Here is a 22,913-nt window from a genome sequence, read left to right as displayed (position 1 = left end):
ATTGTACCATCCATTTTTATATTATATATTATATATTCCATATTCTATATCCCACATTAATTTTACAAAAATATAAATAAAACATAAAAAACAGGCAGAGTTGGAACTCTTTTAAATAAAATAATATATTCCTCTATACACGATCATACAAAACCCTTTTTTTGCATTTATTTTTACCCCCCCCCCCCATATATATATATATATATATATATATATATATATATATATATATATATGTATGTATGTATACACTCTTAGACTTTACTTTGAGTACTTTATTTTAAATGGTCATATATATATACAGCAAAATTGTTTCACCACATACCGAAATTTAGAAATAGCAGTTAAAATACTATTCCACTACCATAATATATCTCCCAGACAGTAATACTCCCAACTCACGCAAGAAAAGAGAAAAAAATAACGAATCTACCCGGCTTTGATTAACTATATACGCGTTTCTGGATTAAAAAGATGTATAACACATTACTCACTTATTTCCGTCTTCAGTATAGTATTTCAGTCATAAATCTGAGAGTGCTAATAATTAAGATATGTATTCGACCAAGCGCCATCAAACAGCTTATATCCCAAAACCAGCACTTTCGAATTCATATAGACGAGTAAGAACTTGCATTCTTCCCCAATCACCCATGTGCGCTACGAGTAATCCCGCAGAAACTGCAGTTTACTATCAGGGAGTGAATTATTTAATCAATACTGATATAGGGTGAAATTACCGAACTACTCGGTAAAATTATTAATTATTAATTTCACCCTATATCAGTATATATATAAAACCATAAGCTATCTTTAAGCCACGAAACTGAAGTATTTTTCCTTAATCTATTTATACTTTTGAAAGTGTTGTGCGGATACAGTTCTATATTTAAGAGATGAGGAATTATGCACATTATTTACATTATTTACATTAGACGAATATTTGTCCCCATCTTGTTTGTTATTAACACAACGTTTCGGCTGATATACCCTCCAACCTTCATCAGGTGTCTTGGGGAAACTTCGAACTTGGGTTCTCAATCCTAAAGTATTTTTCGATGTTATAATAATAATAATAATAATAACAATAATAATAATGATAATGATAATATTATTATATAATAATAATAATAATAATAATAATAATAATAATAATAATAATAATTATTATTATTATCAGTATTATTATTATTATTATTATTATTATTATTATTATTATTATTATTATTATTATTATCAGTATTATTATTATTATTATTATTATTATTATTATTATTATTATTATTATTATTATTATCAGTATTATTATTATTATTATTATTATTATTATTATTATTATTATTATTATTATTATTATTATCATTATCATCATCATCATCATCATCATCATCATCATTATTATTATTATTATTATTAGTCAAGACGAAGAGCGCGATTCGATTGTATAGATGCTTTATTCGTTGAACAATATTTCGACAGCACGTCTGTCTTTGTCAAGTTCAAAATAAGAGGTGATTAAAAATTCAAAATTTCAGAAATCTAAACGTAAACTATGAACGAGAGTAACCAGCGTCCATACGTTGATGGAATGACATCATCAGTTTTTAAGTTTTTTTCACTGAGAGAAATGTCGATTTCTCAATACCATCTAAATATGAATCAGAAATTGAGAAATCGACATTTCTGTCAGTGAAAAAAACTTAAAAACTGATGATGTCATTCCATCAACGTATGGACGCTGGTTACTCTCTTTCATAGTTTACGTTTAGATTTCTGAAATTTTGAATTTTTAATCACCTTTTGTTTTGAACTTGAGAAAGACAGACGTGCTGCCAACCCCAAGATTCCGAGTTCGATTCTAGGCAGTGACCTGAATAATAATAATAATAATAATAATAACAACAACAACAATAATAATAATAATAATAATAATAATAATAATAATAATAATAATAATAATAATAATAACAACATCGAAAAATAACTTAGTAATGAGAACCCTAGTTCTAAATTTCCCCAAGACGCCTGATGAAGGCTGGAGGGTATAACAGCCGAAACGTTGTGTAACAACAAACAAGATGAGAACAAATATCCGTCAAATGTAAATAATGTAAATAATGCGTTGTAATGATACTGGACCTTTGATCTTGTCAATTACAATCTCCGACAGATGGCACTGAGAATGGATTTTCAGTTGCGTAATCACGGCCTGTGGAGCAGACATGAACTTAGAAATGTGTACAAACGAAATATCTCTTAAGTAATCCTTTCTGTGATTTTTTCTTTACTACTATTGTCACAAGACCTGAAAATGTTTTTGAGGGTGAGTCGGCCTATTCGATTACATCGACCCTAGTGCTTGACTGGATAAAAGGCAAAGATGACCTCAGCAGAATTTGATCTTAGAACATAAAGACAAGACGAAATACCGTTGTTTTGTGCGTCGCGCTAACGATTCAGTCAGCCTGTCACCATTTTATCATTTAACTAAGAATCCTAATACATGTGGCAACAAGTAATACAAATTCATAGTATCACTTTACAATGTGAGGACTACGTTTGTGAGAGTTAAATGTCTTAGGCATGGATGCAATGAAAGATGTTTCATTGGATAGCTGAGAGGATAAGGTTCAAGAGTCCAACACTCTATTTTCTCAGTTGTCCCTCAGCAAGCATATTTAAGGTAAAATATCAATAAAAATGTTATAGTGTAGGATACATATATAACTTCCTTTTTTAATTGATATACAAGTACATTACTGTTAAATCGACACATTGCGGTTGCTTTCAGTTGTTGGCTTTTAAGAGATTCCTATCTGCATCGTCTTTATTTTCTGAACATTATGATCGGTTGATGATACTTCGGTTATCTCCCTTGCTTGCTAGGAGATAACTCCATGAGAGAATTTTTGCTTTATAATTGCATGAATAATATCAATTATCGAAGATTCTCAACTCACTGTTTTATAAATGCGAGATCCTACGGGTGTGTATTTTACATGTAGAGCGAGGCTCCCTTGGAGTATTTTCTTCACCCCTGTTGTTGACTGGAAGTAAACTCTGGCAGACATGAACAATATGGAACGCTTGTGGCATCACAGATGACCACGTTGCGCTCATCCAAACTAATGACCAGCAGCTTCAAATCACTGTCACAAACAATCTGAACTGCCGGATTAAAGAATCCCGATTTAGTAAGTTTTAACCTGTATCGCTATATTATTTCTTCCAAAATTATGATGTCATTTAACAACTTATTAAGCAAACTGTTGATGGTTCATATCTGATATCTGGCACAGTAATGTGTCATGCCAACGAAATATTAAACGGAGTTTCATTAAAATGTTGACCTATAATAAAAAATAGAGATAGGCTTAATCATTTCCAACGTTTTCAACATCAGAAGTAACCATATTAGGGTTTATTAAGTATATTAACTGAAATAATAGGTGTACGGAAAAAGGTCATAGGAAGAAAATTACTGAAAAAGTCACAATCTTAATAAAATATAGTCATTGGAAAAATGTCACATCTTATTTAAATACTATAAACAAAATTTTAAAACAAAAAATATTCGAAATCAGTTTACTGACTGTACATGACTTGAATTCAATTTATATATGATGGCATTATATATATATATATATATATATATATATATATATATAAAGAAGTTTTTATTCAATTTCTTAATCAAAAGACAATGAAACAAAATTTAAACCAGTCATTTATTGACAATGTATGGACATGTACAGACTGAAAACATCTTATACAGTATCGTGACGTTACATATGTATTCCCTTTTTTTTTTAATGTTGACTAAAGACAAATGTTCCAGCCGACGCTATCATGAAACTCTATCACAATGACTTTTTTCCAGTGATTTTTTATTCTGTAACTTTTTACCACTGACTTTCCTGTGACTTTTTTCCTGGATTCAAATAATCAAACCCACCTATCTATTACATAAATTTACGGTCACAGGAAGCTGTTATTACAAACATAGATCAGGAAGTAAAAACTATTGCATCAGTGAACGAAATAATTATGTCATAGATTTTCATTTAATCTTCTTTGGTGTTTCCGACATATTTCCAACGTTATGCTGAAAAAACCTGAACTTACGAACGATCTTCTTTCAAGTTAACATGACAACAGAATAGCTGTTAACAAATCTCCCATTTGTACTTAGAACGATAATCATTCAAGCGTTACTAAATCATAGGATGACATATAACGCAATAATATCAAAATAGCCATGGGTAGAACGCTAATCAATAGATTATATTTATCTAATTTTGTATCATTGGTATATTCGAAGGAAGTAGAGCCTATTTGCTTATCGTCTATTTGCTTATCAATAGCATAAAGTACTTGATAAATAGTGTAGCTAAGGTATTCTGAAGTGCAGACTCCATTTGCTTTCAGCACAGGCGAATGTATACATGTTGGTAACAAATTCATGGTAATGTTGGATGGGTATCACAGTGTATAGATTTTACCTCTCATTCTCTCTCTCTCTCTCTCTCTCTATATATATATATATACATATATATATATACATATATATGTATGTGTGTGTGTGTGTGTGTGTGTGTGTGTGTGTGTGTGTGTGTGTGTGTGCGTGCGTGCGTGCGTATTGTATATATGTATACCCTAACCGAACCACTGGGAATTGAACACGACATCAATTTCAGCCAATTTTAATGTATAGATAATTTTAGTCTAGTATATATAAAAATATATATATGAGACTAAAATTGTCTATACATTAAAATTGACTGAAATTGATGGGTGGGCTATGTGGTTGAATCGAGTGTGTGCGGCGCCATATAATTCATTGTGGTTCAACTCATCTTTTTTTTCATTCAATTGTTTAGGTTTAGTCGCTCTAAATGGAGCATATATTATTATAAAAATAATATATAGTTATAGTTATTATAAAAAAGGACTTATGTGTGTCGCTCTTCGCCGTAATTTACAGCCTTCGGGTTTGTTGCAGTCAAATGACTGAAACAAGTAAAAGAATATATGTATATCTATCTATATATATATACTGACTTAAAAACCGCCCTAGTGGCCTTTGAGATTGCTCCGTGGGGGGGGGGGGATCTTCATCAGGCCTTGGGCCCAACAATGACACTTCATGCGTTGAGTATGTATTAAATTTTATTGAACAATATTTTTCAAGCAATGAACAATTTTCTTCAAAATTGAAATAATTTGTTGACTTGGAACTTATTGCAAAGCTGCATTACATCTGCCACACACACACACACCATTCAGACTTCAGACGCCACCACCATCAATACCTTTGACATCGCTGCTTTCTTCTCCACCACCATCACCGCTGTCTTTCACATCGCTTACTCTCACCATCATCCCTGACCGCCTTGGCTACAGTCACTGCCACCACCATCATCACCGCCACCTCCGCCTCTATCACAACTACAGCTCATACTATTACTATCATCACATTACCATCACAAATAGGGTAAATGTGTGTGTAAAATAATTCAATGTTTGTTCAGTATGGTAGTTCAGTATGTTAGTTCAGTGTTCAGTCCCTCTTTCTCTCTCTCTTATTATTACTCCCACTGCCACTATCAACACTACTACTTTTAATAAAACATCATCAACTCTCCCTAAATTTCTTTGTCTCTCCTTCTCTCCCTCTCTTTTCCTTTCTCTCTCTCTCGGTTATTTTTCGCCCCCGCCCTCACCGTTTTATGCCTACTATTACTCTCACACCAACATGAGCAATAGCAAAAGTGTCATTGAACTGTGAGAGATGGGGGAGTCAAAGTGTGACACACCGACTCACAGAAATCAGTTTTCGCATTTATAATATTAGATAAAGCTTGTATGTTTGTATACATACATACATACATACATAAATACAACATAAACACACAATCGACGACTACACAATTATGACAGTTTGCTAAAGTACATAAGTTCTTACTGCTAGTGTTGGAGTGACAGCACTCGTTCCTTTGCCACCTAATCCATGGTAACGTAAATCCAGTTTGTTATCTTCCATGTGACGTAAGAAGTAGCTAATGGGTGTCGCACCAAGTTTCTTACAGCGATTAATATAGGCCGAACGTCCAGAATGGTCATATGGTGGTTTAACTACAATGGTTCAATAAATAAATAAATAAATAATGTCGTGGTTATTTACGTATTAAGAGCATTTAAATCAATAAAATAATCAGTACCAACATAAAGTTTCTGAACTAAACTATACCAAGAATGTCTTTTTAACATGTGTTAATTAATAATTGAAATGCTATCCTGGCCGCAAATTGTTCGTGAAAATTATTTTATAATTGAATTCTTGTACATTGAAAATAGTCTAGCAATCAGAATAACTGGGTTTTTTTCTATTAGTTAGGTCTGGAGTAAATGAGAATGTCCAAGTTTTTTTCCATGTTCTACGAGACAACTGAGATCAATGCCGGTTGAACCATTGCAAGTGGTCGGCTGCGGGAGACAACACTCCAATGTTTCTGGTATATCTTCGTATTCTTTTTGATTCACCATAAAAATCATTTCTACCCCGAACCCCCATCAATTTACTTGTTGGGTTCGGTTTATCATTATTATTTTCACCTCCTCGTTGTCTCGTTTCTCTCCTGCGGTGAAAATTGCTGCTGTTATCCATTCTAGAGCGATTCTAGGTGGGATCCTGCCCACCCTAATTCTGGTAACTCGTTTACCCAGGTAAGTGGGCAGGAGTGTCCATTTTTCTCCATGTAGCAGCTTAGTGGAGTGTCTTTTTTCCTCCTCTTCTGAGACAAAAGGTAACTGCCATTAAAGCGTATTTTTTCCCTCTGGTATAAAACGTTTTGCTTTTCTTTAATTTTTCCAGACATTCGTCCACCTCCTCCTGCATTGCATTCTCGAGTTTCTTAGTTTTGTTTTCGAAAAAGTTCTATTAATTATCACTCTACTTTCCATCTTCACCTTGTCTTCGTCTGGTGGGGTTAACTTTGTGTTTGACCCCTCCCTCTTTACCATATATTGATATTTCCGAAGCAGGTCTAAATTACAATGCAGTTCATTCTGTTTCAGCATACCCGGGACGACAGAACTCTGACTTCCGTTGCTGCCGCATAGCTCTTCATTTCGCTCATTCGTCAAAGGCCACCAAATAAAGATGGCGCCACACACAAAAACTGCTGCAAAGCAGCACAACACACTCCTCAACACAAAATCCTCAGTACAAAACAATCCTCACAAAACAAACTTGCACTAAGAATAAGAACAAGGTAAAATGACTACCTGCTTTTATAACAAGTTGATGCAGCTAGTTTATCTAGTCCCCCTCCGACTTTTAGTTCATGCAATTGAAAAAACCGCATTATTTATGGGATGTCCCAATATATTAATTCCTGTCTGGATGGTTGGTATGCTAAGATGAAAGTTAATTATTAGAACTTGTGCATGAACACAATGTTGTAAGTGGACCTATATAATTGTGTTATTACTGAAATTCTTTAAAAAAACGTAATTAAATTTGATTAATAAGATATTGAATTAATTTAATGCTGCATGTTTGCTGATATATGGAAGACTGCAAAATAGCAAAATCGTGGGTGTCGGATATAATGAGATGCCTTGAGGTATTCATTTCGATTCTCTGTTCTTTGAGGTCAAATTCCGCCAAGGTCAACACCTTGGGAACTATGAAAAATAATACAGTTCAGTACTAGGGGCGATTCATCTCTTTCTCTTTGGATTGTATTTGCAATTCAAGTGTCCAGCCTTGTCATATGTTATTATGTCGATTCGGCTTGAGAATTTTGGTAAGGGTACACATGTCTGTGGAATATTCAGCCGCTTACATGTTAAATTCATGTTATTTAATATCATCCTTCAGTGTGGTTGAACAACCAATCCCAACTAGTCGGGATTCACAGTACAGGTTGTACTATTCATCATTGACTCTCATGAGTTCCTCCGTCCTTTGACGGTTTTTGTTTTTTGGTCTTGCAAGATGTTTATTGAATGATCCACCTCACCGAGCAACATGTTGTACTGGGTTACATGTTACCAGCAACGCTCGAGAACTATCTAACAATTGAATGCTCATCATTGAAACCAGTAGAGGGCTACTATGACCCTGGAAAACGTTTGATACATAGTTCAAAGGATAATTTCTTTCAGTTCATTAGCATTTTATTTTTTTATTTTTTGTAATCCTTAAAATGACTTTTTGATAAAAAAAGGTTTGTTTTAGAGACTTCAAGTTCTAAGAATTACAGTTTTTAAATAGTAAATAAAAATGCAAAAACCTTACTTTCAGAGTTTAAGTCAGTATCCCACAATGCATCATCAAAAATATCCAAACCAATAGCATCGCTCTCCGATGTTAATTCTTTCAAGTGTTCAGAACCACTTTCACTTTCTGATTCTCCGGGTTTCTTTGAAGACATGCTTTGTTCCGAAGTTAAATTTGCTAATCGTGTCCTCCTCACACCAATTCTACTTAGGGGCTGAAGAAAAAAAACTCAAACAATTAGATATAGATCTATGATATACATAAATAAACAACAAAACATTGAGAACGTCTGTCATATTTATAAAAAATATGGAAGATATGGGTTCGAGTCCTACGGATAAACTTCAGCCTTTTCTATGCAATGGGTTTTTAAACTGATACTTACATGCTATAATCTATAGTTTTTCCTACATCGAGTTCAACCGTTAAAAAGAAAACAAAAGAAAAACCGAATTATTTAACGTTCTCTAGAAGTTTCTAAGTTCTTATGACGTCAATATGTTAATTTAGATTAAGGTGGCGAGCTGGCAGAAACGTTAGCACGCCGGACAAAATGCTTAGTGGCTTTCGTCCGTCTTTATGTTCTGAGTTCAAATTCTGCCGTGGTCGACTTTGCTTTTCATCCTTCCGTGGTCGATAAAATAAGTACCAGTTGATCACTGGCATTGATGTAATCGACTTACCCCTTCCCCTGAAATCACTGGCCTTGTGCTAAAATTTGCAACCAATATGTTAATTTAAATTTTTCTAAATTTTTATCTTATCCTAGGAGTTCATTTATTTCCTTAAACATTCAATTTGAATAATGAAGGCATACATTTAGAAATTGTGAATTGCTGTATGCACTAAATATACTTTTCATTTTGCGTAGTGTCCCAGAAGTTTGAATTTCAAATCGAGGCACAAGGAAGATCGTTGTGAAGATCTAAAAATTTCTAGTCTGAGGTAATCATGTATAACGCCATTTCATTGTTCTAAAAATCGTCAGCATGACATAACCCGAGGAATTTAAATTATTATTGGATGAAGTTCACAAAATAGATAACTAAATAAAACAGAAATGTTTGAAAGTAAAACTAAAGAATACTTATGAACTGATAATGAAAATAACATTAAAGATTGAAAAAAACAGCTGAATATATATATATATATATATATATATATATTGATGCTAAACTTTTGTTGGATGTAGGCAAAATGTTGGTAGAGACACATTCTTTATTTCTATCTATGCAGTAATATATTTAGATTCTTTCCATTTAAAATAATTCTTCTTGATACCGAGGCAGCCATTTATTGTGATGCCTGTGGGCCGGACACTTCTCGATAACAATAACTGGCTGATAAAATTAAGCAGACAATATAATAATATCCTGATAGTGTTTGACACCCACTTATTTTGATAACAATATTAAAAAATGTAGGATCCGAATTCGGAGTAACGGTCAGTAACATTTTCAGTTTAAGTAATATTATACATTATCTATCCTTATTTGTCTTTTTTGTCTAAATATGTCACTAGTTTCTCTGTCATTTCTCTTGGCTATTTTAGATCTCATTTATGCAAATTGCCTAGGCCATGAATGTATTTTACTTTTTTTTTTTGTATATGTTTGAGTGCCTCATCCGCTGAAGATAATTTATGACAATTGCTGTGCTAATGATGCCTATTGAGGTACACACACGTCCTCTTAAGCTCAGACAATCTGGCTGTTTTTTTCCTTAATATGTCAATGTTCGAGGATCCTTAATTCTTTAAATTTTTCTACCTTTCTCATTTCAAATTCGTAGCATTTGCTACCAAGCAATTGGTTTACACTCTCTGGAAATAGAGGCTTTTCAATAAGCTAAGAATTTATATGATATGCTATTTAATATACCCTTATTCGCCTCTGTTAAGCTCATTTTCATTTCATATACATGCATGCATGCATGCATACGTACATACGTACATGTACATATGTGTATGATGATGTATATATATATATATATATATATATATATATATATATACACACACACATATATATATATGTGTATATGTGTGCATGTATGTATGTGCGTATGCAGGCTTCTCCACAGTTTCCTGTTGCTTAAATTCTACTAGCAAGGTATTGGTTAATCGCAAAAATAAATGATCTATAATGAGTATGTTTGGATAAAGATAAAAGAATGGCTTATAAGTTGTAAAGAAATAGATTAAATAGAGCTCCTGTGTAAATACTAGAGAACTTGATGTTCTATCAGAACAATAACAGAAGCTATTCTGATATTTAGTTAGAATGAATTACTCAGTTACGAAGTGATTGTACTATAGTTAAAGATCGAAGATTCAAGCCAATTTTTGTTTACACTCTTACGCTTAAGGCTGCAATAAACATATGTGGTGCCCGTACATACAATGCTAAATTTTATCAAACCATGCACAATGGTTTTGTTTTAACTATCAAACATAATTTTCAGTCTCAAAGTTACATTATTTCAGTATATAACGAGAAACGCAGATTACTTTTTCAAAATCTTAAAATGGAATTATTTCGTTCCATCCTAAAATGTCTTTGATACCTATTTTAAACTCATTCCTTTTTTGTTGAGAAACCCCGATTTTTAATTCTACATGAATCTGTATTTTGTTATATCTTTTTTTTTTTTTTAATTAAGATTGATATATTTTAGAAGAAAAGATATGTAGGAATTTGAAATTCATGCCACTCCTGGAATATTTGAAGAATAGATAAAATAAAATAGCTTATACAGGAAACTGAAACTGTCATTAAGTCTTCGATTGCCTGTATCGTATGTCATGTGGTAATAATAATCGTCACTTAACTCCCAGACATTAAAACAATTAAACTGTAATTTTCTACAAATCATTAAAGAGTATGAATATGCATATAGAAATATATCTGGACTAAATATCGAATTCTGTTCTTGTCAGGGTTGACTCAGTTATCTTTTCCCTCGGGCTACATAAAAGATGTGTTAAGTAACTCGATTATTCTCCAATTCCTTTCAAGATAGCCATGAAAAAGAAAGAGATAATGAGGGACACAGATGGTTATTTATAAACCCCAATCAAGTAATTGATTGAAAGATCAGTCGGTTTTTAGTAGCAGTATATTAATATTGATTTCTAACATAGACGTAAGACCAAACCATTTTGGTGGAAACATATTGTCGATTATATAAAATCGCAAGACCTTATTAGATAGATCCTTATTATATCGGCTTTTGGAAGATGAAAAGCAAAAATGACAGTAGTTGGAATTGAAATCAGAATGTAAAGACCCTTAGCAAAACACCACAAATCTTTTCCCCAAATCTAACCGTTTCTCTCATACATAGCATATTGAATTTTTGTAATATAGAACTTATCTAGAGAGAAGTGTTGTCGATTATACAGACTCCAGTACTTGTATTACAGTTATTTTATTAACTCCGGAAGGATGAAAGGCAAAATTCATTTGGGCAGCATTTTAATTCTGTGCACTTTAACATCAGCAGGTTTGGAAGCGAGAGATGCAATTCATTTATAATAGAAAGATAAGTTGGGAGGTTTGTACAATTGTGATTAAAATAATCTTTTCGACTTAGATTGCAGGACTTATACTCATAGAATTAAATGAATGACGGATAACTCAAGATACCGGGATTCGGGGACGAGTAGGATCAAATGTACATCACTCAAAGACACGCGGCTGTTTTTCTTCTACAGTCTCCATCATGCGAAGTGTCGTAGTTATTGAAGGATCACTCTATTCATTTAAGTAGGAGATCAAATTTGTTTTTACAAAGAAAAAGTTGATAGTGACCTCGAAGTTTCGTCGGTCTTGGGTTTGTCAGACCCTCTGAAGGAACCACAATCTGCGAAACATTGAGGTCGCTATCATCATTTCCTCCATACGTATGTATGTATGTATGTATGTATGTATGGGGGTCTTATATATATATGTTATCTTAATTATATGGTAACACTTAACAGTAAAAAAACTATCAAGAATCACTCCTTCGACGATCTTAAAAATATTATAAAAAATATCCTGACACTATTTTTCTTTACTTATTAATGTTTTGTTGGTTTCCTGTAACATATCTTTATGATTTTATGCCCTACTGAACACGTTATTTTCATAGAAGCCAATATAGATTATACTGTTTTATTAGCAAAAACTTGCCTTTATTGCTATTTTAGGAAAACCAAGATATTTATCGAATATCGTACATTTCAAGTGAAAAAATAAACAAAGAAAACAAAACAAAAAAGAAAAAACAAAAACAAAGCCAAATAATATTATTGCTCTAGTTCATTTACAACTATTTTATTTTAAGCAAATTCTGAAATTTGCTTGCTTTGTTTTGTTATATTGTTCATATAATTTTGTTGGTAACGTAGATGATACAACAAAAATGATAACTTTGTTAAAACACTCACTAGAAAATTGCTTACCTTGTTAAGTTCTCGTTGTAGTCAAAACTATTATTTGCAATCTACTATGTTACCAAATGCAATTATATTGTAATGTTTCCAGAGAGATAATACAAAATAAAATTCTCCGGAAAAAACTGAATCCTGATATAAGAGGTTTTAGTATTTCATATCGCTCGTCTAGCTTGAATATGCGTCATCAATACGCATTGTCTGAAATGCATAGAGCGGTAGGAAGTAGCTCAATTTTCCCCACGAAACAATAACAATAATGTAGTTATTTATACACGAGCAATTGGCTTAAATACACGTCAATGTAGCGTTGGTTAGATGTGTTTCGAAGAAGGAAAAATAAATCTATCAATATGTTTCAATGAGAATGTTGGCTGAAGCATAATTTATTGGCCATATTTGACAATTACGACCCGACTAAGCAGAAAGACGGTAGGTTGTTGCTACAACTCTACATGATGATGATGATAATGAAGATGATGATGATAATAATAATAATAATAATAATAATAATAATAATAATAATAATAATAATAATGATAATAATAATAATAATAATAATAATAATAGTAGGATAGTTGTAACCTTATATAAGTAAGAAAGAATAACAACACATATCGATCAGTTCCAGCTCACGAATCAATAACGTTAATAAGACATTTATAGCCTACACGACATTATCCATTCTAAAAGCCTGTTGACATTTAAGAGAGAGGATGGAAAATCAATTAAAACCACACATGCACAGTTAATTGCCGGTGTACATTAGGTCGTGATTTTGTTTATATTTCTACTTAATGTTTATCTTAAGTGGCTTGTATTTTCATTTGGCAGTTGTTTAAAGTCATAACTTTTATAGATTGCTGTCATTAGGCATCATACAATCACAGTTAAAAATATATTTCCGATATGCATGTACACGCACAACCTCTCATACATGAAAGCCCGGAGAAACACACGCTTGAAACGTTAAACAAGCTAAAATTTCAAAATCATTGTATTTTATGAATGTTGTTTTATAATATCTGTCAGGAGAGAGGCAGAATGTCTGCAATGTGCCACGTATAGAAAAAATAGAGAGAAAACTGATTTGTCGGATCAGCAAGCTGTTTCATTGCACCCCCACCAAGATGGCTACGCTGCAAATCATGTTTATACATACATACATACATACATACATACATACATACATACATATATATATGTATATATATATATATATATATATATATATATATATATATATATATATATATATATATATATATATATATATATATATATATGTATATAACATTGAATACACACATAAACACACACACACACACACAAACTGAAAAGTTGCTATTTCAAATGAGACAGCGTAACAGTTAACCTTTGCTTAGAACACCATGTAAATCCATGTACGTCTTTCAATCAAGTATTAAACATAATTTGTTCTTCAATTTTCGTTTGGTATGTTATGCATTGTACGACATTAATAGAGTATATATTCAAGATCCGAATAAAAGTGGTCATTCGGTTGAAATAAATTTGTTTATTGTTACATCATACATAGTCTGTACATGTCTTTCACTAGCGTCTACAAGTATATATGCGGTAATCATTACATAGACGGTTTTATAACCACTCTATACACCAGATCATCAGAAAAACACAGGAATGTACTCCGTTGTTAGTTACTGACTTAGTAACTAACAAAGTCAGTAGATACCAAAACTGAACTTCGAGCACATTCATGAGAATGTTCTACATATAACAGCAAAAGAGAAGAAAGAACATGCTCTCTTATTTTATAAGTGAAATAGAAACAGAGAGAGAGAGAGGGAGATAGAGATTGGTTCTGAATGCAGTCAGGATGTCTGCTTCGAGAGGAAAAATGTGTCTCATAAAGTTATTAAGTCACAGTAAGTATCAAATTATCACTGATTCGTTTTTAAAAATTTATTTATTGAAATGTATACATAGTAGTTGGCACATTCATTGAAATAATGCATGCCACAGGCAAAATAAAACAGAGCAATTAAACTATATCTTCCATGTTTTGAAATATAATTAAAACCGTTTAAATACATTTTATAGAAAGCAAAACAATATTTGCTTATATTGATCTAGATAGAGATTTGATATCTTTCACATAGTTATCCGTGGAGACCGGCAATTGACGATAAGCAGCTTTACGATTGGCGGATATTTTCATGCATTAAGAGATTACAATATCTAATACATGAAATAATATGTACTCTTAACACGATATTAATCATAGGCTATGTCAGAGGTTGTCATATTTAAAAAGATTTTAATATGACGACTAGATAAGGTGACGAGCTGGCAGAATCGTTAGCACGCCAACATAAATGCTTTGCGGTATTTTGCCCGTTTTTATGTTCTGGGCTCAAATTCCGCCGAAGACGACTTTACCTTTCATCCTGTCGGAGAACGATAAGATAAATACCAATTGAGCAGAGGAGTCGATGTAATCGACTTAACCTCTCCTCCGAAATTGCTGGTCTTGCTTTAAAATTTGAAACCGATGACAACTAGATAAAACATTTAGTACAATTACTAAATAATGAGTTACTATGATCACAAGTAAGCATTGCCAGTAGTTGGCAAAATCAATGTTGACAGTCAGCTGTAGATATGAACGAAACATCTCTACTACTGAAAAGTTCTTCAAGTGGTCGCCACCGAAATACGTTTCACCAAATCTCGTCAGGAATCCATGTTTGTCATTAACTTTGGTGGGTCATCAATTTCATGTTGCGTGTCTCTACCAAGTAATACAATTGAGTAGTTTTCTCGTCCGGTTAGGGAGTGGAAGTTTCCAAAATATAGCATCTGATATTATTTGATGTTCAGCACGATAGCAGTGGCCAGAGCGAACTCTATCCTGCGATGAGCCACAATGAGAAAGAGGGGTTAAATGTGTTCGTAAATCTCATCATTAGTTTTGTGCTCACACTATTATATGAATTCACTGAAACGCTAACATGTACTTAATTACATAAACCCAAACAAAACAGGAAAACATTAACTGATAGCATAAAAACGGAATTCGTGGAAACTAATAGTGATCTATATTGGCCAAAATTATGCAGTGATAAGACAACTGAAAGAACCAGCTTATATGCTGGCTTTCGATAACCTCAGTAGGTCTAGCATTCAAATAAACAACAAAGGGAAACCTTTTTTAAAAAGAAAGAAATAACATTAAACCTACGACAATTTAGAGAATGAATACAAGTACTGATCAAGTGCTTAAACAGAGGCTATAAGCGTTGATTAATTGTAGTTTAGCTTGTGAACGTGAGCTGAGTCGCTACGTCAGCGAAAACAATATATACTGAATGAGCAAACAACGCCTTAAGTGAGAGAGTAACTAATAAATGAATATATCTTGTAGGAACAAGGGAATGAGAATAGTTTATCCTCTGTGGGTTTAAAAAAAGATTCAGTTCCAAAATCTGAGAAAATTACCGAATTTGATTTGTACATGAAGAAAGCCGGGTGTGGGGTGCAACATCCAAAACATGTGAACATAACAATCGAACGAGGTCCCTTTTCTGAATATATATATATATATATATATATATATATATATATATATATATATATATATATATATATATATATATATATGTATTATATATTATATATATGTATGTATACACGCGGGTGGATTGAAAAGTTCATAAGATTACTATGAAAGAGTGACGCTAGTGCTGTGAAATCTTGCAAGCATTAATTTCAACCCTTCTTATAAGAATTGCATTGTTTTGTTCCAGGTAAACTGTCATCTGACTATTCAAAAGAGAATCCAGAAGTATCTAGTAGCGACTTCTCTTGAAAGTGGACAAAATTTGGCATCGTGTTTTCTCATGTACCTGCAGAAAAAAGGGATTAGCCCCTAAAGACTTTCATGCTGACATGGTGGCTACATTAAAAGATGATGTTGTAGCTTTATCAACAGTACAAAAGTGGGAAGATGAATTTAGGAGAAGTGAGGGTCTTGGAGAAGACCCAACGTCTAGATGTACTGCAACGGTCACCACCGAAGAAAACATTGTGTTTACCACATGGTGATGGGTGACAGGCGATTGCTTATAAATCAAATAGCCAATGCTATTAGCATATCCCGTGAGAGAGTAGAAAATATTCTGCGTAATGCACTTGGCATGAAGAAAGTTTCTGTTCAGTAGCTGATCAAATGTACATCAGGCTGATCATATCACGGGAAAATCTAACATTGTTTGAGGGATATCTAGCTGGTTTCGTTGAACGTTTCTTCGATCTCGAAGAAATAGCATTCAATTTTGCTCGCAGTTTACTACCTTACAAAACGAAGAACAGATTGTTTTGTTCAGAGAGTGCACAAATTCAAAATGAGCTGTCCACCACGTTGACCTTTTAAATTTGTAATTGTTTCCAGAAATTTATTCGGATTATCATGCTTTAAACATCGGAGATGACGAAAAAGAAAAAAAATTGTTGAAAATTTTAACCTTCGTTTCTTTTTCTTCCTTCAATTTCTTTCCGGGAACTGACAATAACTTCTACAATCTTTGAAAATTTGTCTATACATTCATGGACAAATGTACACACATTTATATACATAGGCGCAGGCATGGCTATACGATTAAGAAGCTCACTTTGTAACCACATGGTTTTGGGTTCAATCCAACTGCGCAGTACCTTGAGTAAGTGTCATTCATTACAGCTCCGGAAGGACTAACGCCTTTTGAGTAAATTTGGTAGAAAAAACACTGCGAGGGAGCCCGTCGTGTGTGTGTGTGTGTGTGTTTGTGACTGTGCTTCTTGTCCTCCTTTGCTGTTTGACAACCAGTGTTGCTTTGCTTACGTTCCCAAAATTTGGCGATTTGACAAAAGAAACCGAAAGAATAAGAAGCACCAGACTAAAAAATTAGAACTGAGATAGATTTGTTCTATTAAACCCTACAATGTGGTGCTCCAGCATGGTCGCAGTCCAATAACCGAAACAAGTAAAAGATGTACTTGTTTACAAATACTCATACATAGATAATTATATTTGCAAAGTAACACACATACACACACACTCACAAAATTATTGCAGATGATAGGGTGTGATTTGAGAGAGAGCCCAATCTGCTCTTTCTAGAATGTGGATCATCTACGTAGAGATTCCCTTATTTAAATCGTTGTGTTCCCCCCCCCCCCCCCGCCACCACAGCCGCTGCCGTCGTCAATATTCTGTAGAAATAACCATCAAAACGCTTTAACAAAATAAATAAAATGTGTATATGTTTGGATTTGTGACTGTGACGGGCAAAATGGACATGTTACGCCACTAAATCTTTTACCTCGTATATCTGTGTTTGTATTTTTACCTGTCCGTGGTCGTTTGCATACGTTTCTGTCTTTACATATATATTTTTTGTACGAGTGTGTATTGTATTTGTCTCTCTGTTTTCATCCCTCGATCATCTTCCATGCATATTAAAGAATTATTGCTTGTACATGTTTTTGTTAGATCTTAATTAGTAAAAAAGTAAAATGATATACTGTACCTATGCTGACAAGTTTGTGTTCGTCTTTATGTATGCACGATCACCATCAGAGTTGGTAAGGTCCGAAGCATTTACAATAGCATCTACTTGAGGTTACTTTGTGATATTTGCGTTTTTATTACGTTTTATCACTTATTTTAAGCAGTGACTTCATGTAAATCTATATTATGACGTTATAAATGACAGTGTGTGTGTGTGTGTACATATATATACATATCTGTCTGTCTGTCTGTATGTCTGTCTGTCTGTATGTCTGTCTGTCTGTATGTCTGTCTGTCTGTATGTCTGTCTCTCTCGCTCTCTCTCTATCTATATATTAAATAAATAAATAAATAAATAAATACACGGTTTCTTGCTACGTTTATTCCTAAATTTGGGTAAATGTAAATCCCTATAATGACAAGTGATTGGCAATGTTTGCATGTATGCGAGTGTGTGCGTGTGTGTATACGCGCACGTACATACGCACACAAATATACACATGTATGCACACACGTATGCACACACACACACATACACACACACACACACACACACACACACACACACACACACACACACACACACACAGAGTTACTAATCCATCCAAGTATTCATGAAAGAAATAAAGAAGTTGAAAATGCATTTGGAGTATATAAAATTTAAAATTTATTAATGTCAATACACTTAACCGGCTGCTTAATTTATGCATTATTTATATGAGATGATCATTTATTATTGGCGCAGACGTAGTAGGGTGGTTAAGAATATCATTTCCTAACCATATGGTTTCGAGTTCATTCTACTCAACATTATCATCAAAAATGTTTAACATATTAAGTGAAAATTGTTAAAAACAAGATATTTTAGTGTTTCTTTGGATCCAAGACAAAGTGAAAGTGAAAGTATTGTAAAAAGTTGGTGGTTTCCTGTGTTTTCCCACAAAATGAAACCATTAATGAACAAGAGTAGTATAACTGATTGTCAAGTACGGCTAGATACTCTAAAGCAACTAGTGTGATGTTGGTATTAGTAATGTTGACTCCATCAAATATGTAAATCAAATTCCTAATTAAAGAAAGGTAAGCATGGCTGTTATCTAATATGGCGTATCTAAAGCTAGTAGACAAAACTGACATAGATTGGCAGCAAATACACCAGTCCCAATTACTTTTCTGCAAAATTATGGCTTTCGTCATCGAGAATAAAGCTACTTGTAAATTCATCCAGTTCAATATCGTGGATTTCTACCCTTCAATATCAAAATCCTTCCTCATGAAGGCCATAAATTTTGATAGGCAAGTCACCAAAATCATAGACATCGATATCAATCATCATAAACGTTGGAAAGTCAACCCTAATTCATGATGATTCATACTGGCTAAAATGTGAAGGTGACCTACTGTTCGGCGTATCTATAGGGCGCTACGACGGGGTTGAGGTTGCTGACCTTGTCGAGTTATTTATCCTGGATACTCTAAGGAAGCGCACTTACTCCCATACTTCGGCCCTGTATAAGGATGATGGCCTGGCAATTTCAAGCTAAATAAATTGTCATATCATAGACAAGTTCATGAAGGGTCTGATAAAGATGTACAATGAATTTGGCTTATCTATAACAGTTAGCACCGATTTGACAGAGGTCGACTTCCTAGATACAATCCTAGATCTGAGGAAGGAAAAGTACCACCCATACAGAAATACCATTGAAGAAATTGTTTATATTCATTGAAACCTGTTGGAGTCTCAGCTTTTTCTAGCTGCTATTTCTGAACTTCGGTATATGGTGAAGCAAATATTTGCTGATCCCTTAATTATGTTTATAAATGTATATGAACTTTTAAATAAGTTCTCCACCGATAATGGTGCTTACATACCGAAGGGCTTGGTAAAAATTGTTAATTGTTGATTTATTAATAAATTAATAAATTGATAAACCTTTACCCTTTTAATTTATATATATATATATATATATATATATATATATATATATATATATATATATATATATTGGCTAAACTGGCAATATGACCATCTCCAAGTACAACAATATATATATATATATATATATACAACACACACACACATATGTTTATTGCAATGTAGTATAAACTGAATAATTGGGTTCCAAGTAGTTCTTTTCTTTAAAAATCGAACATACATAAGCTGTTTGAATTATGTGATCGGTTTGGGAACTCAGTGTGAGCAACTTCAAGCTTTATACCTGATACAACTGGAAACAACTTGAGATAGACCAATAAAAATTTTTAATAATGTGTGTGTATGTGTGTAAGTGCATGCACACACATATACATTTACACACACACGCTTGCACATACACACTTGCACATACACACACGTAAACACACACACGTAAACACACACACACGTAAACACACACACACACACACACACACACACACACACACACACACACACACACACATATCTATGTGGGTTGCCTAATCAAAAAGAGTCTTGAAAGTATAGAAGAATTATATATATAACTAGCAGAAATACCCGGCGTTGCCCGGGTTAAAGAGAATAATGAAATCTAAAAACGCCGTCTAGACTACGCATCATCTTTATATATAGAGATGTATATACACACACGCCCCCAAACACACGTATATATATGTATATCAATATAAATATATGAAAGTCAATGAAGTTTCGTAAAAGAAGGTGATCATGTACATACTTTCTTGCTGTTGTAAACTATGTTCCTTGCTTTCCCTTGTGGAGCATATACAAATAGGTTTTTTGTTGCTGCCCACTCTTGAGCAGCCAACATACGGTTGTCCATGTGAGATGCAGGGCTCTTCCAAGAGAAGACCAGCTACAGACAGTGTTTGACCCTGATATTTGTTTATGGACATGGCAAAAGTCACACGAAGGGGGAATTGTAGTCTTCTGAATGTAAAAGGAATGTCTGCTCCTGATGGAGTAAGAGGAATTCTTGGAATACAGACGTCATCCCCTTTTGCACATCCAGAAAGAATTGTAGCCTCGATAACGTGTGACATCATTTTCTAAATAATGCTCATCTGTTATGTTCGGGTTAAAATTTCATCAACATCAAAAATATATGAATTTTCATGGGAGTTATGGCCGTTATGCAAAGAATATAATTTCCAAATTTCATAAAGATCCATTCAGTACTTTTGACGTAGTTTTGGATAAGAAAACAAATGACTAATGTATGTGTTTGTGTGGATGTGTATGTGTGTGTGATGGGTGTATATATGTATAGATATCTGTATGCATGTATATATGTATATATGTGTACATATTACATGTACATCTATATATATATATATATACATCTACACATATGTATACATATACATGTATGTATAGATCTATATATATATACATATACGTGTACATCTATATGTATACATATACATCTCTCTCTCTCTCTCTCTCTCTCTCTCTCTCTCTCTCTCTTTCTCTCTCTCTCTTTCTCTCTTTCTTTCTCTCTCTCTCTCTCTCTGAAAGTATCTGTCATTACAGTATCCAAATGGTGTACATATACATGTATATGTATACATATACATCTCTCTCTCTCTCTCTTTCTGTCTCTCTCTTTCTCTCTCTGTGAAAGTATCTGTCACTACAGTATCGAAATGTGATTGTTTCAGTTAGTGGAATAGTTTCATTTTTAAAGTGAAAGTATTTGACATGAGTGTTTTTGTTTCACTTTTGACACGTAATACTTAAATAGTGGAGGAGATATTATGTTGCCGTGTGCTCGAACTCTGCAAGAAGTTAATAATTTTTTTTGACTAAAACACAACTGGAACCCTAAGTAAGGCATGTGTAAAGTTTGAATGAAATTGGTTGCGTAGTTCTCGAGTTTTAGGGATTCACACAGACAGACAGACAGACAGACAGACACACATTCTCATTTTTATATATATAGATATATAGTTTGTAACGTAGATATAAGACCTAAATTTGTGGAAGGGGCTTAACATTTCCTCTCCCAAATTTCCTCACTCCTAATATTTGACTGATATCGTATCTTATCGGCTCCGAAAGTACGGGAGGCAAAGTTAATCTTAGCTAAGATTGGCTCTCCAAATGTTGGGATTTGTAACTAAATCCACTATAATAATTCTGTCAATCATCAAAATTAATACATGCATAAAATAGTTATAAGCATGCAAGCATACTACACACAGAGACACACGCACACACTCATTGGTGTCATTCTTGATAAAAGATATCCTTTCTACTATAGGCAGTATGGCATAAAATTCTGGAGGGGTGAGCTAGTCGATACCATCGACCTTAATACGCAACTGGCTCCTTATTTTATCGAACTCGAAAGGACGAAAGGCAAAGTCGACTCCGGTGGCATTTGATCTCAGAACTTAAAGGACGGACGAAATACCGCTAAGCAATTTCTCCAGCGTGCTAACGTTTCTGCCTGCTCATCGCTTTATTCTTGGTAAATGATATCAAAATGAAAAAAATATCAAGGACTTTGTATGGATATATTACTACTTTCACGACTTTTCTCCAGTGTTTTTGACCCTGGTCTATCTTTTTGCTTCTCTCCAGTCAGATTACCACTTTTTCAGCTCTGATTCTGTATCCCGCCTCACTGAAGGAAGTTCTCCCAGGTCTTGTTGGTTTTGAATTGTCATCGATT

The 22,913-nt window shown here is 33.5% G+C and overlaps 1 protein-coding gene across 3 annotated transcripts in view; it reads right to left on the bottom strand.

Annotated features, from left to right (window-relative positions):
* The window catches only part of LOC106868572 (uncharacterized), a 63,022-nt gene that overhangs the window by 28,076 nt on the left and 12,033 nt on the right, over positions 1–22,913 (bottom strand). For all 3 annotated transcript variants that reach the window (XM_089353253.1, XM_089353241.1, XM_089353248.1), the window contains 2 exons: positions 8,306–8,501; positions 5,966–6,135 (listed from right to left, as the gene is read on the bottom strand). In XM_089353253.1, coding sequence (XP_089209379.1) covers positions 5,966–6,135; positions 8,306–8,501 — 366 coding nt within the window. The remainder of the gene's footprint in view (positions 1–5,965; positions 6,136–8,305; positions 8,502–22,913) is intronic.

This window comes from Octopus bimaculoides, chromosome 1 (genome assembly GCF_046866305.1).
Source record: "Octopus bimaculoides isolate indiv1 chromosome 1, ASM4686630v1, whole genome shotgun sequence".
Taxonomy (NCBI): Eukaryota; Metazoa; Mollusca; class Cephalopoda; order Octopoda; family Octopodidae; genus Octopus; species Octopus bimaculoides.
Note: the sequence above shows the minus strand (reverse complement) of the source record. Positions and strands in the feature narration are given on the sequence as shown.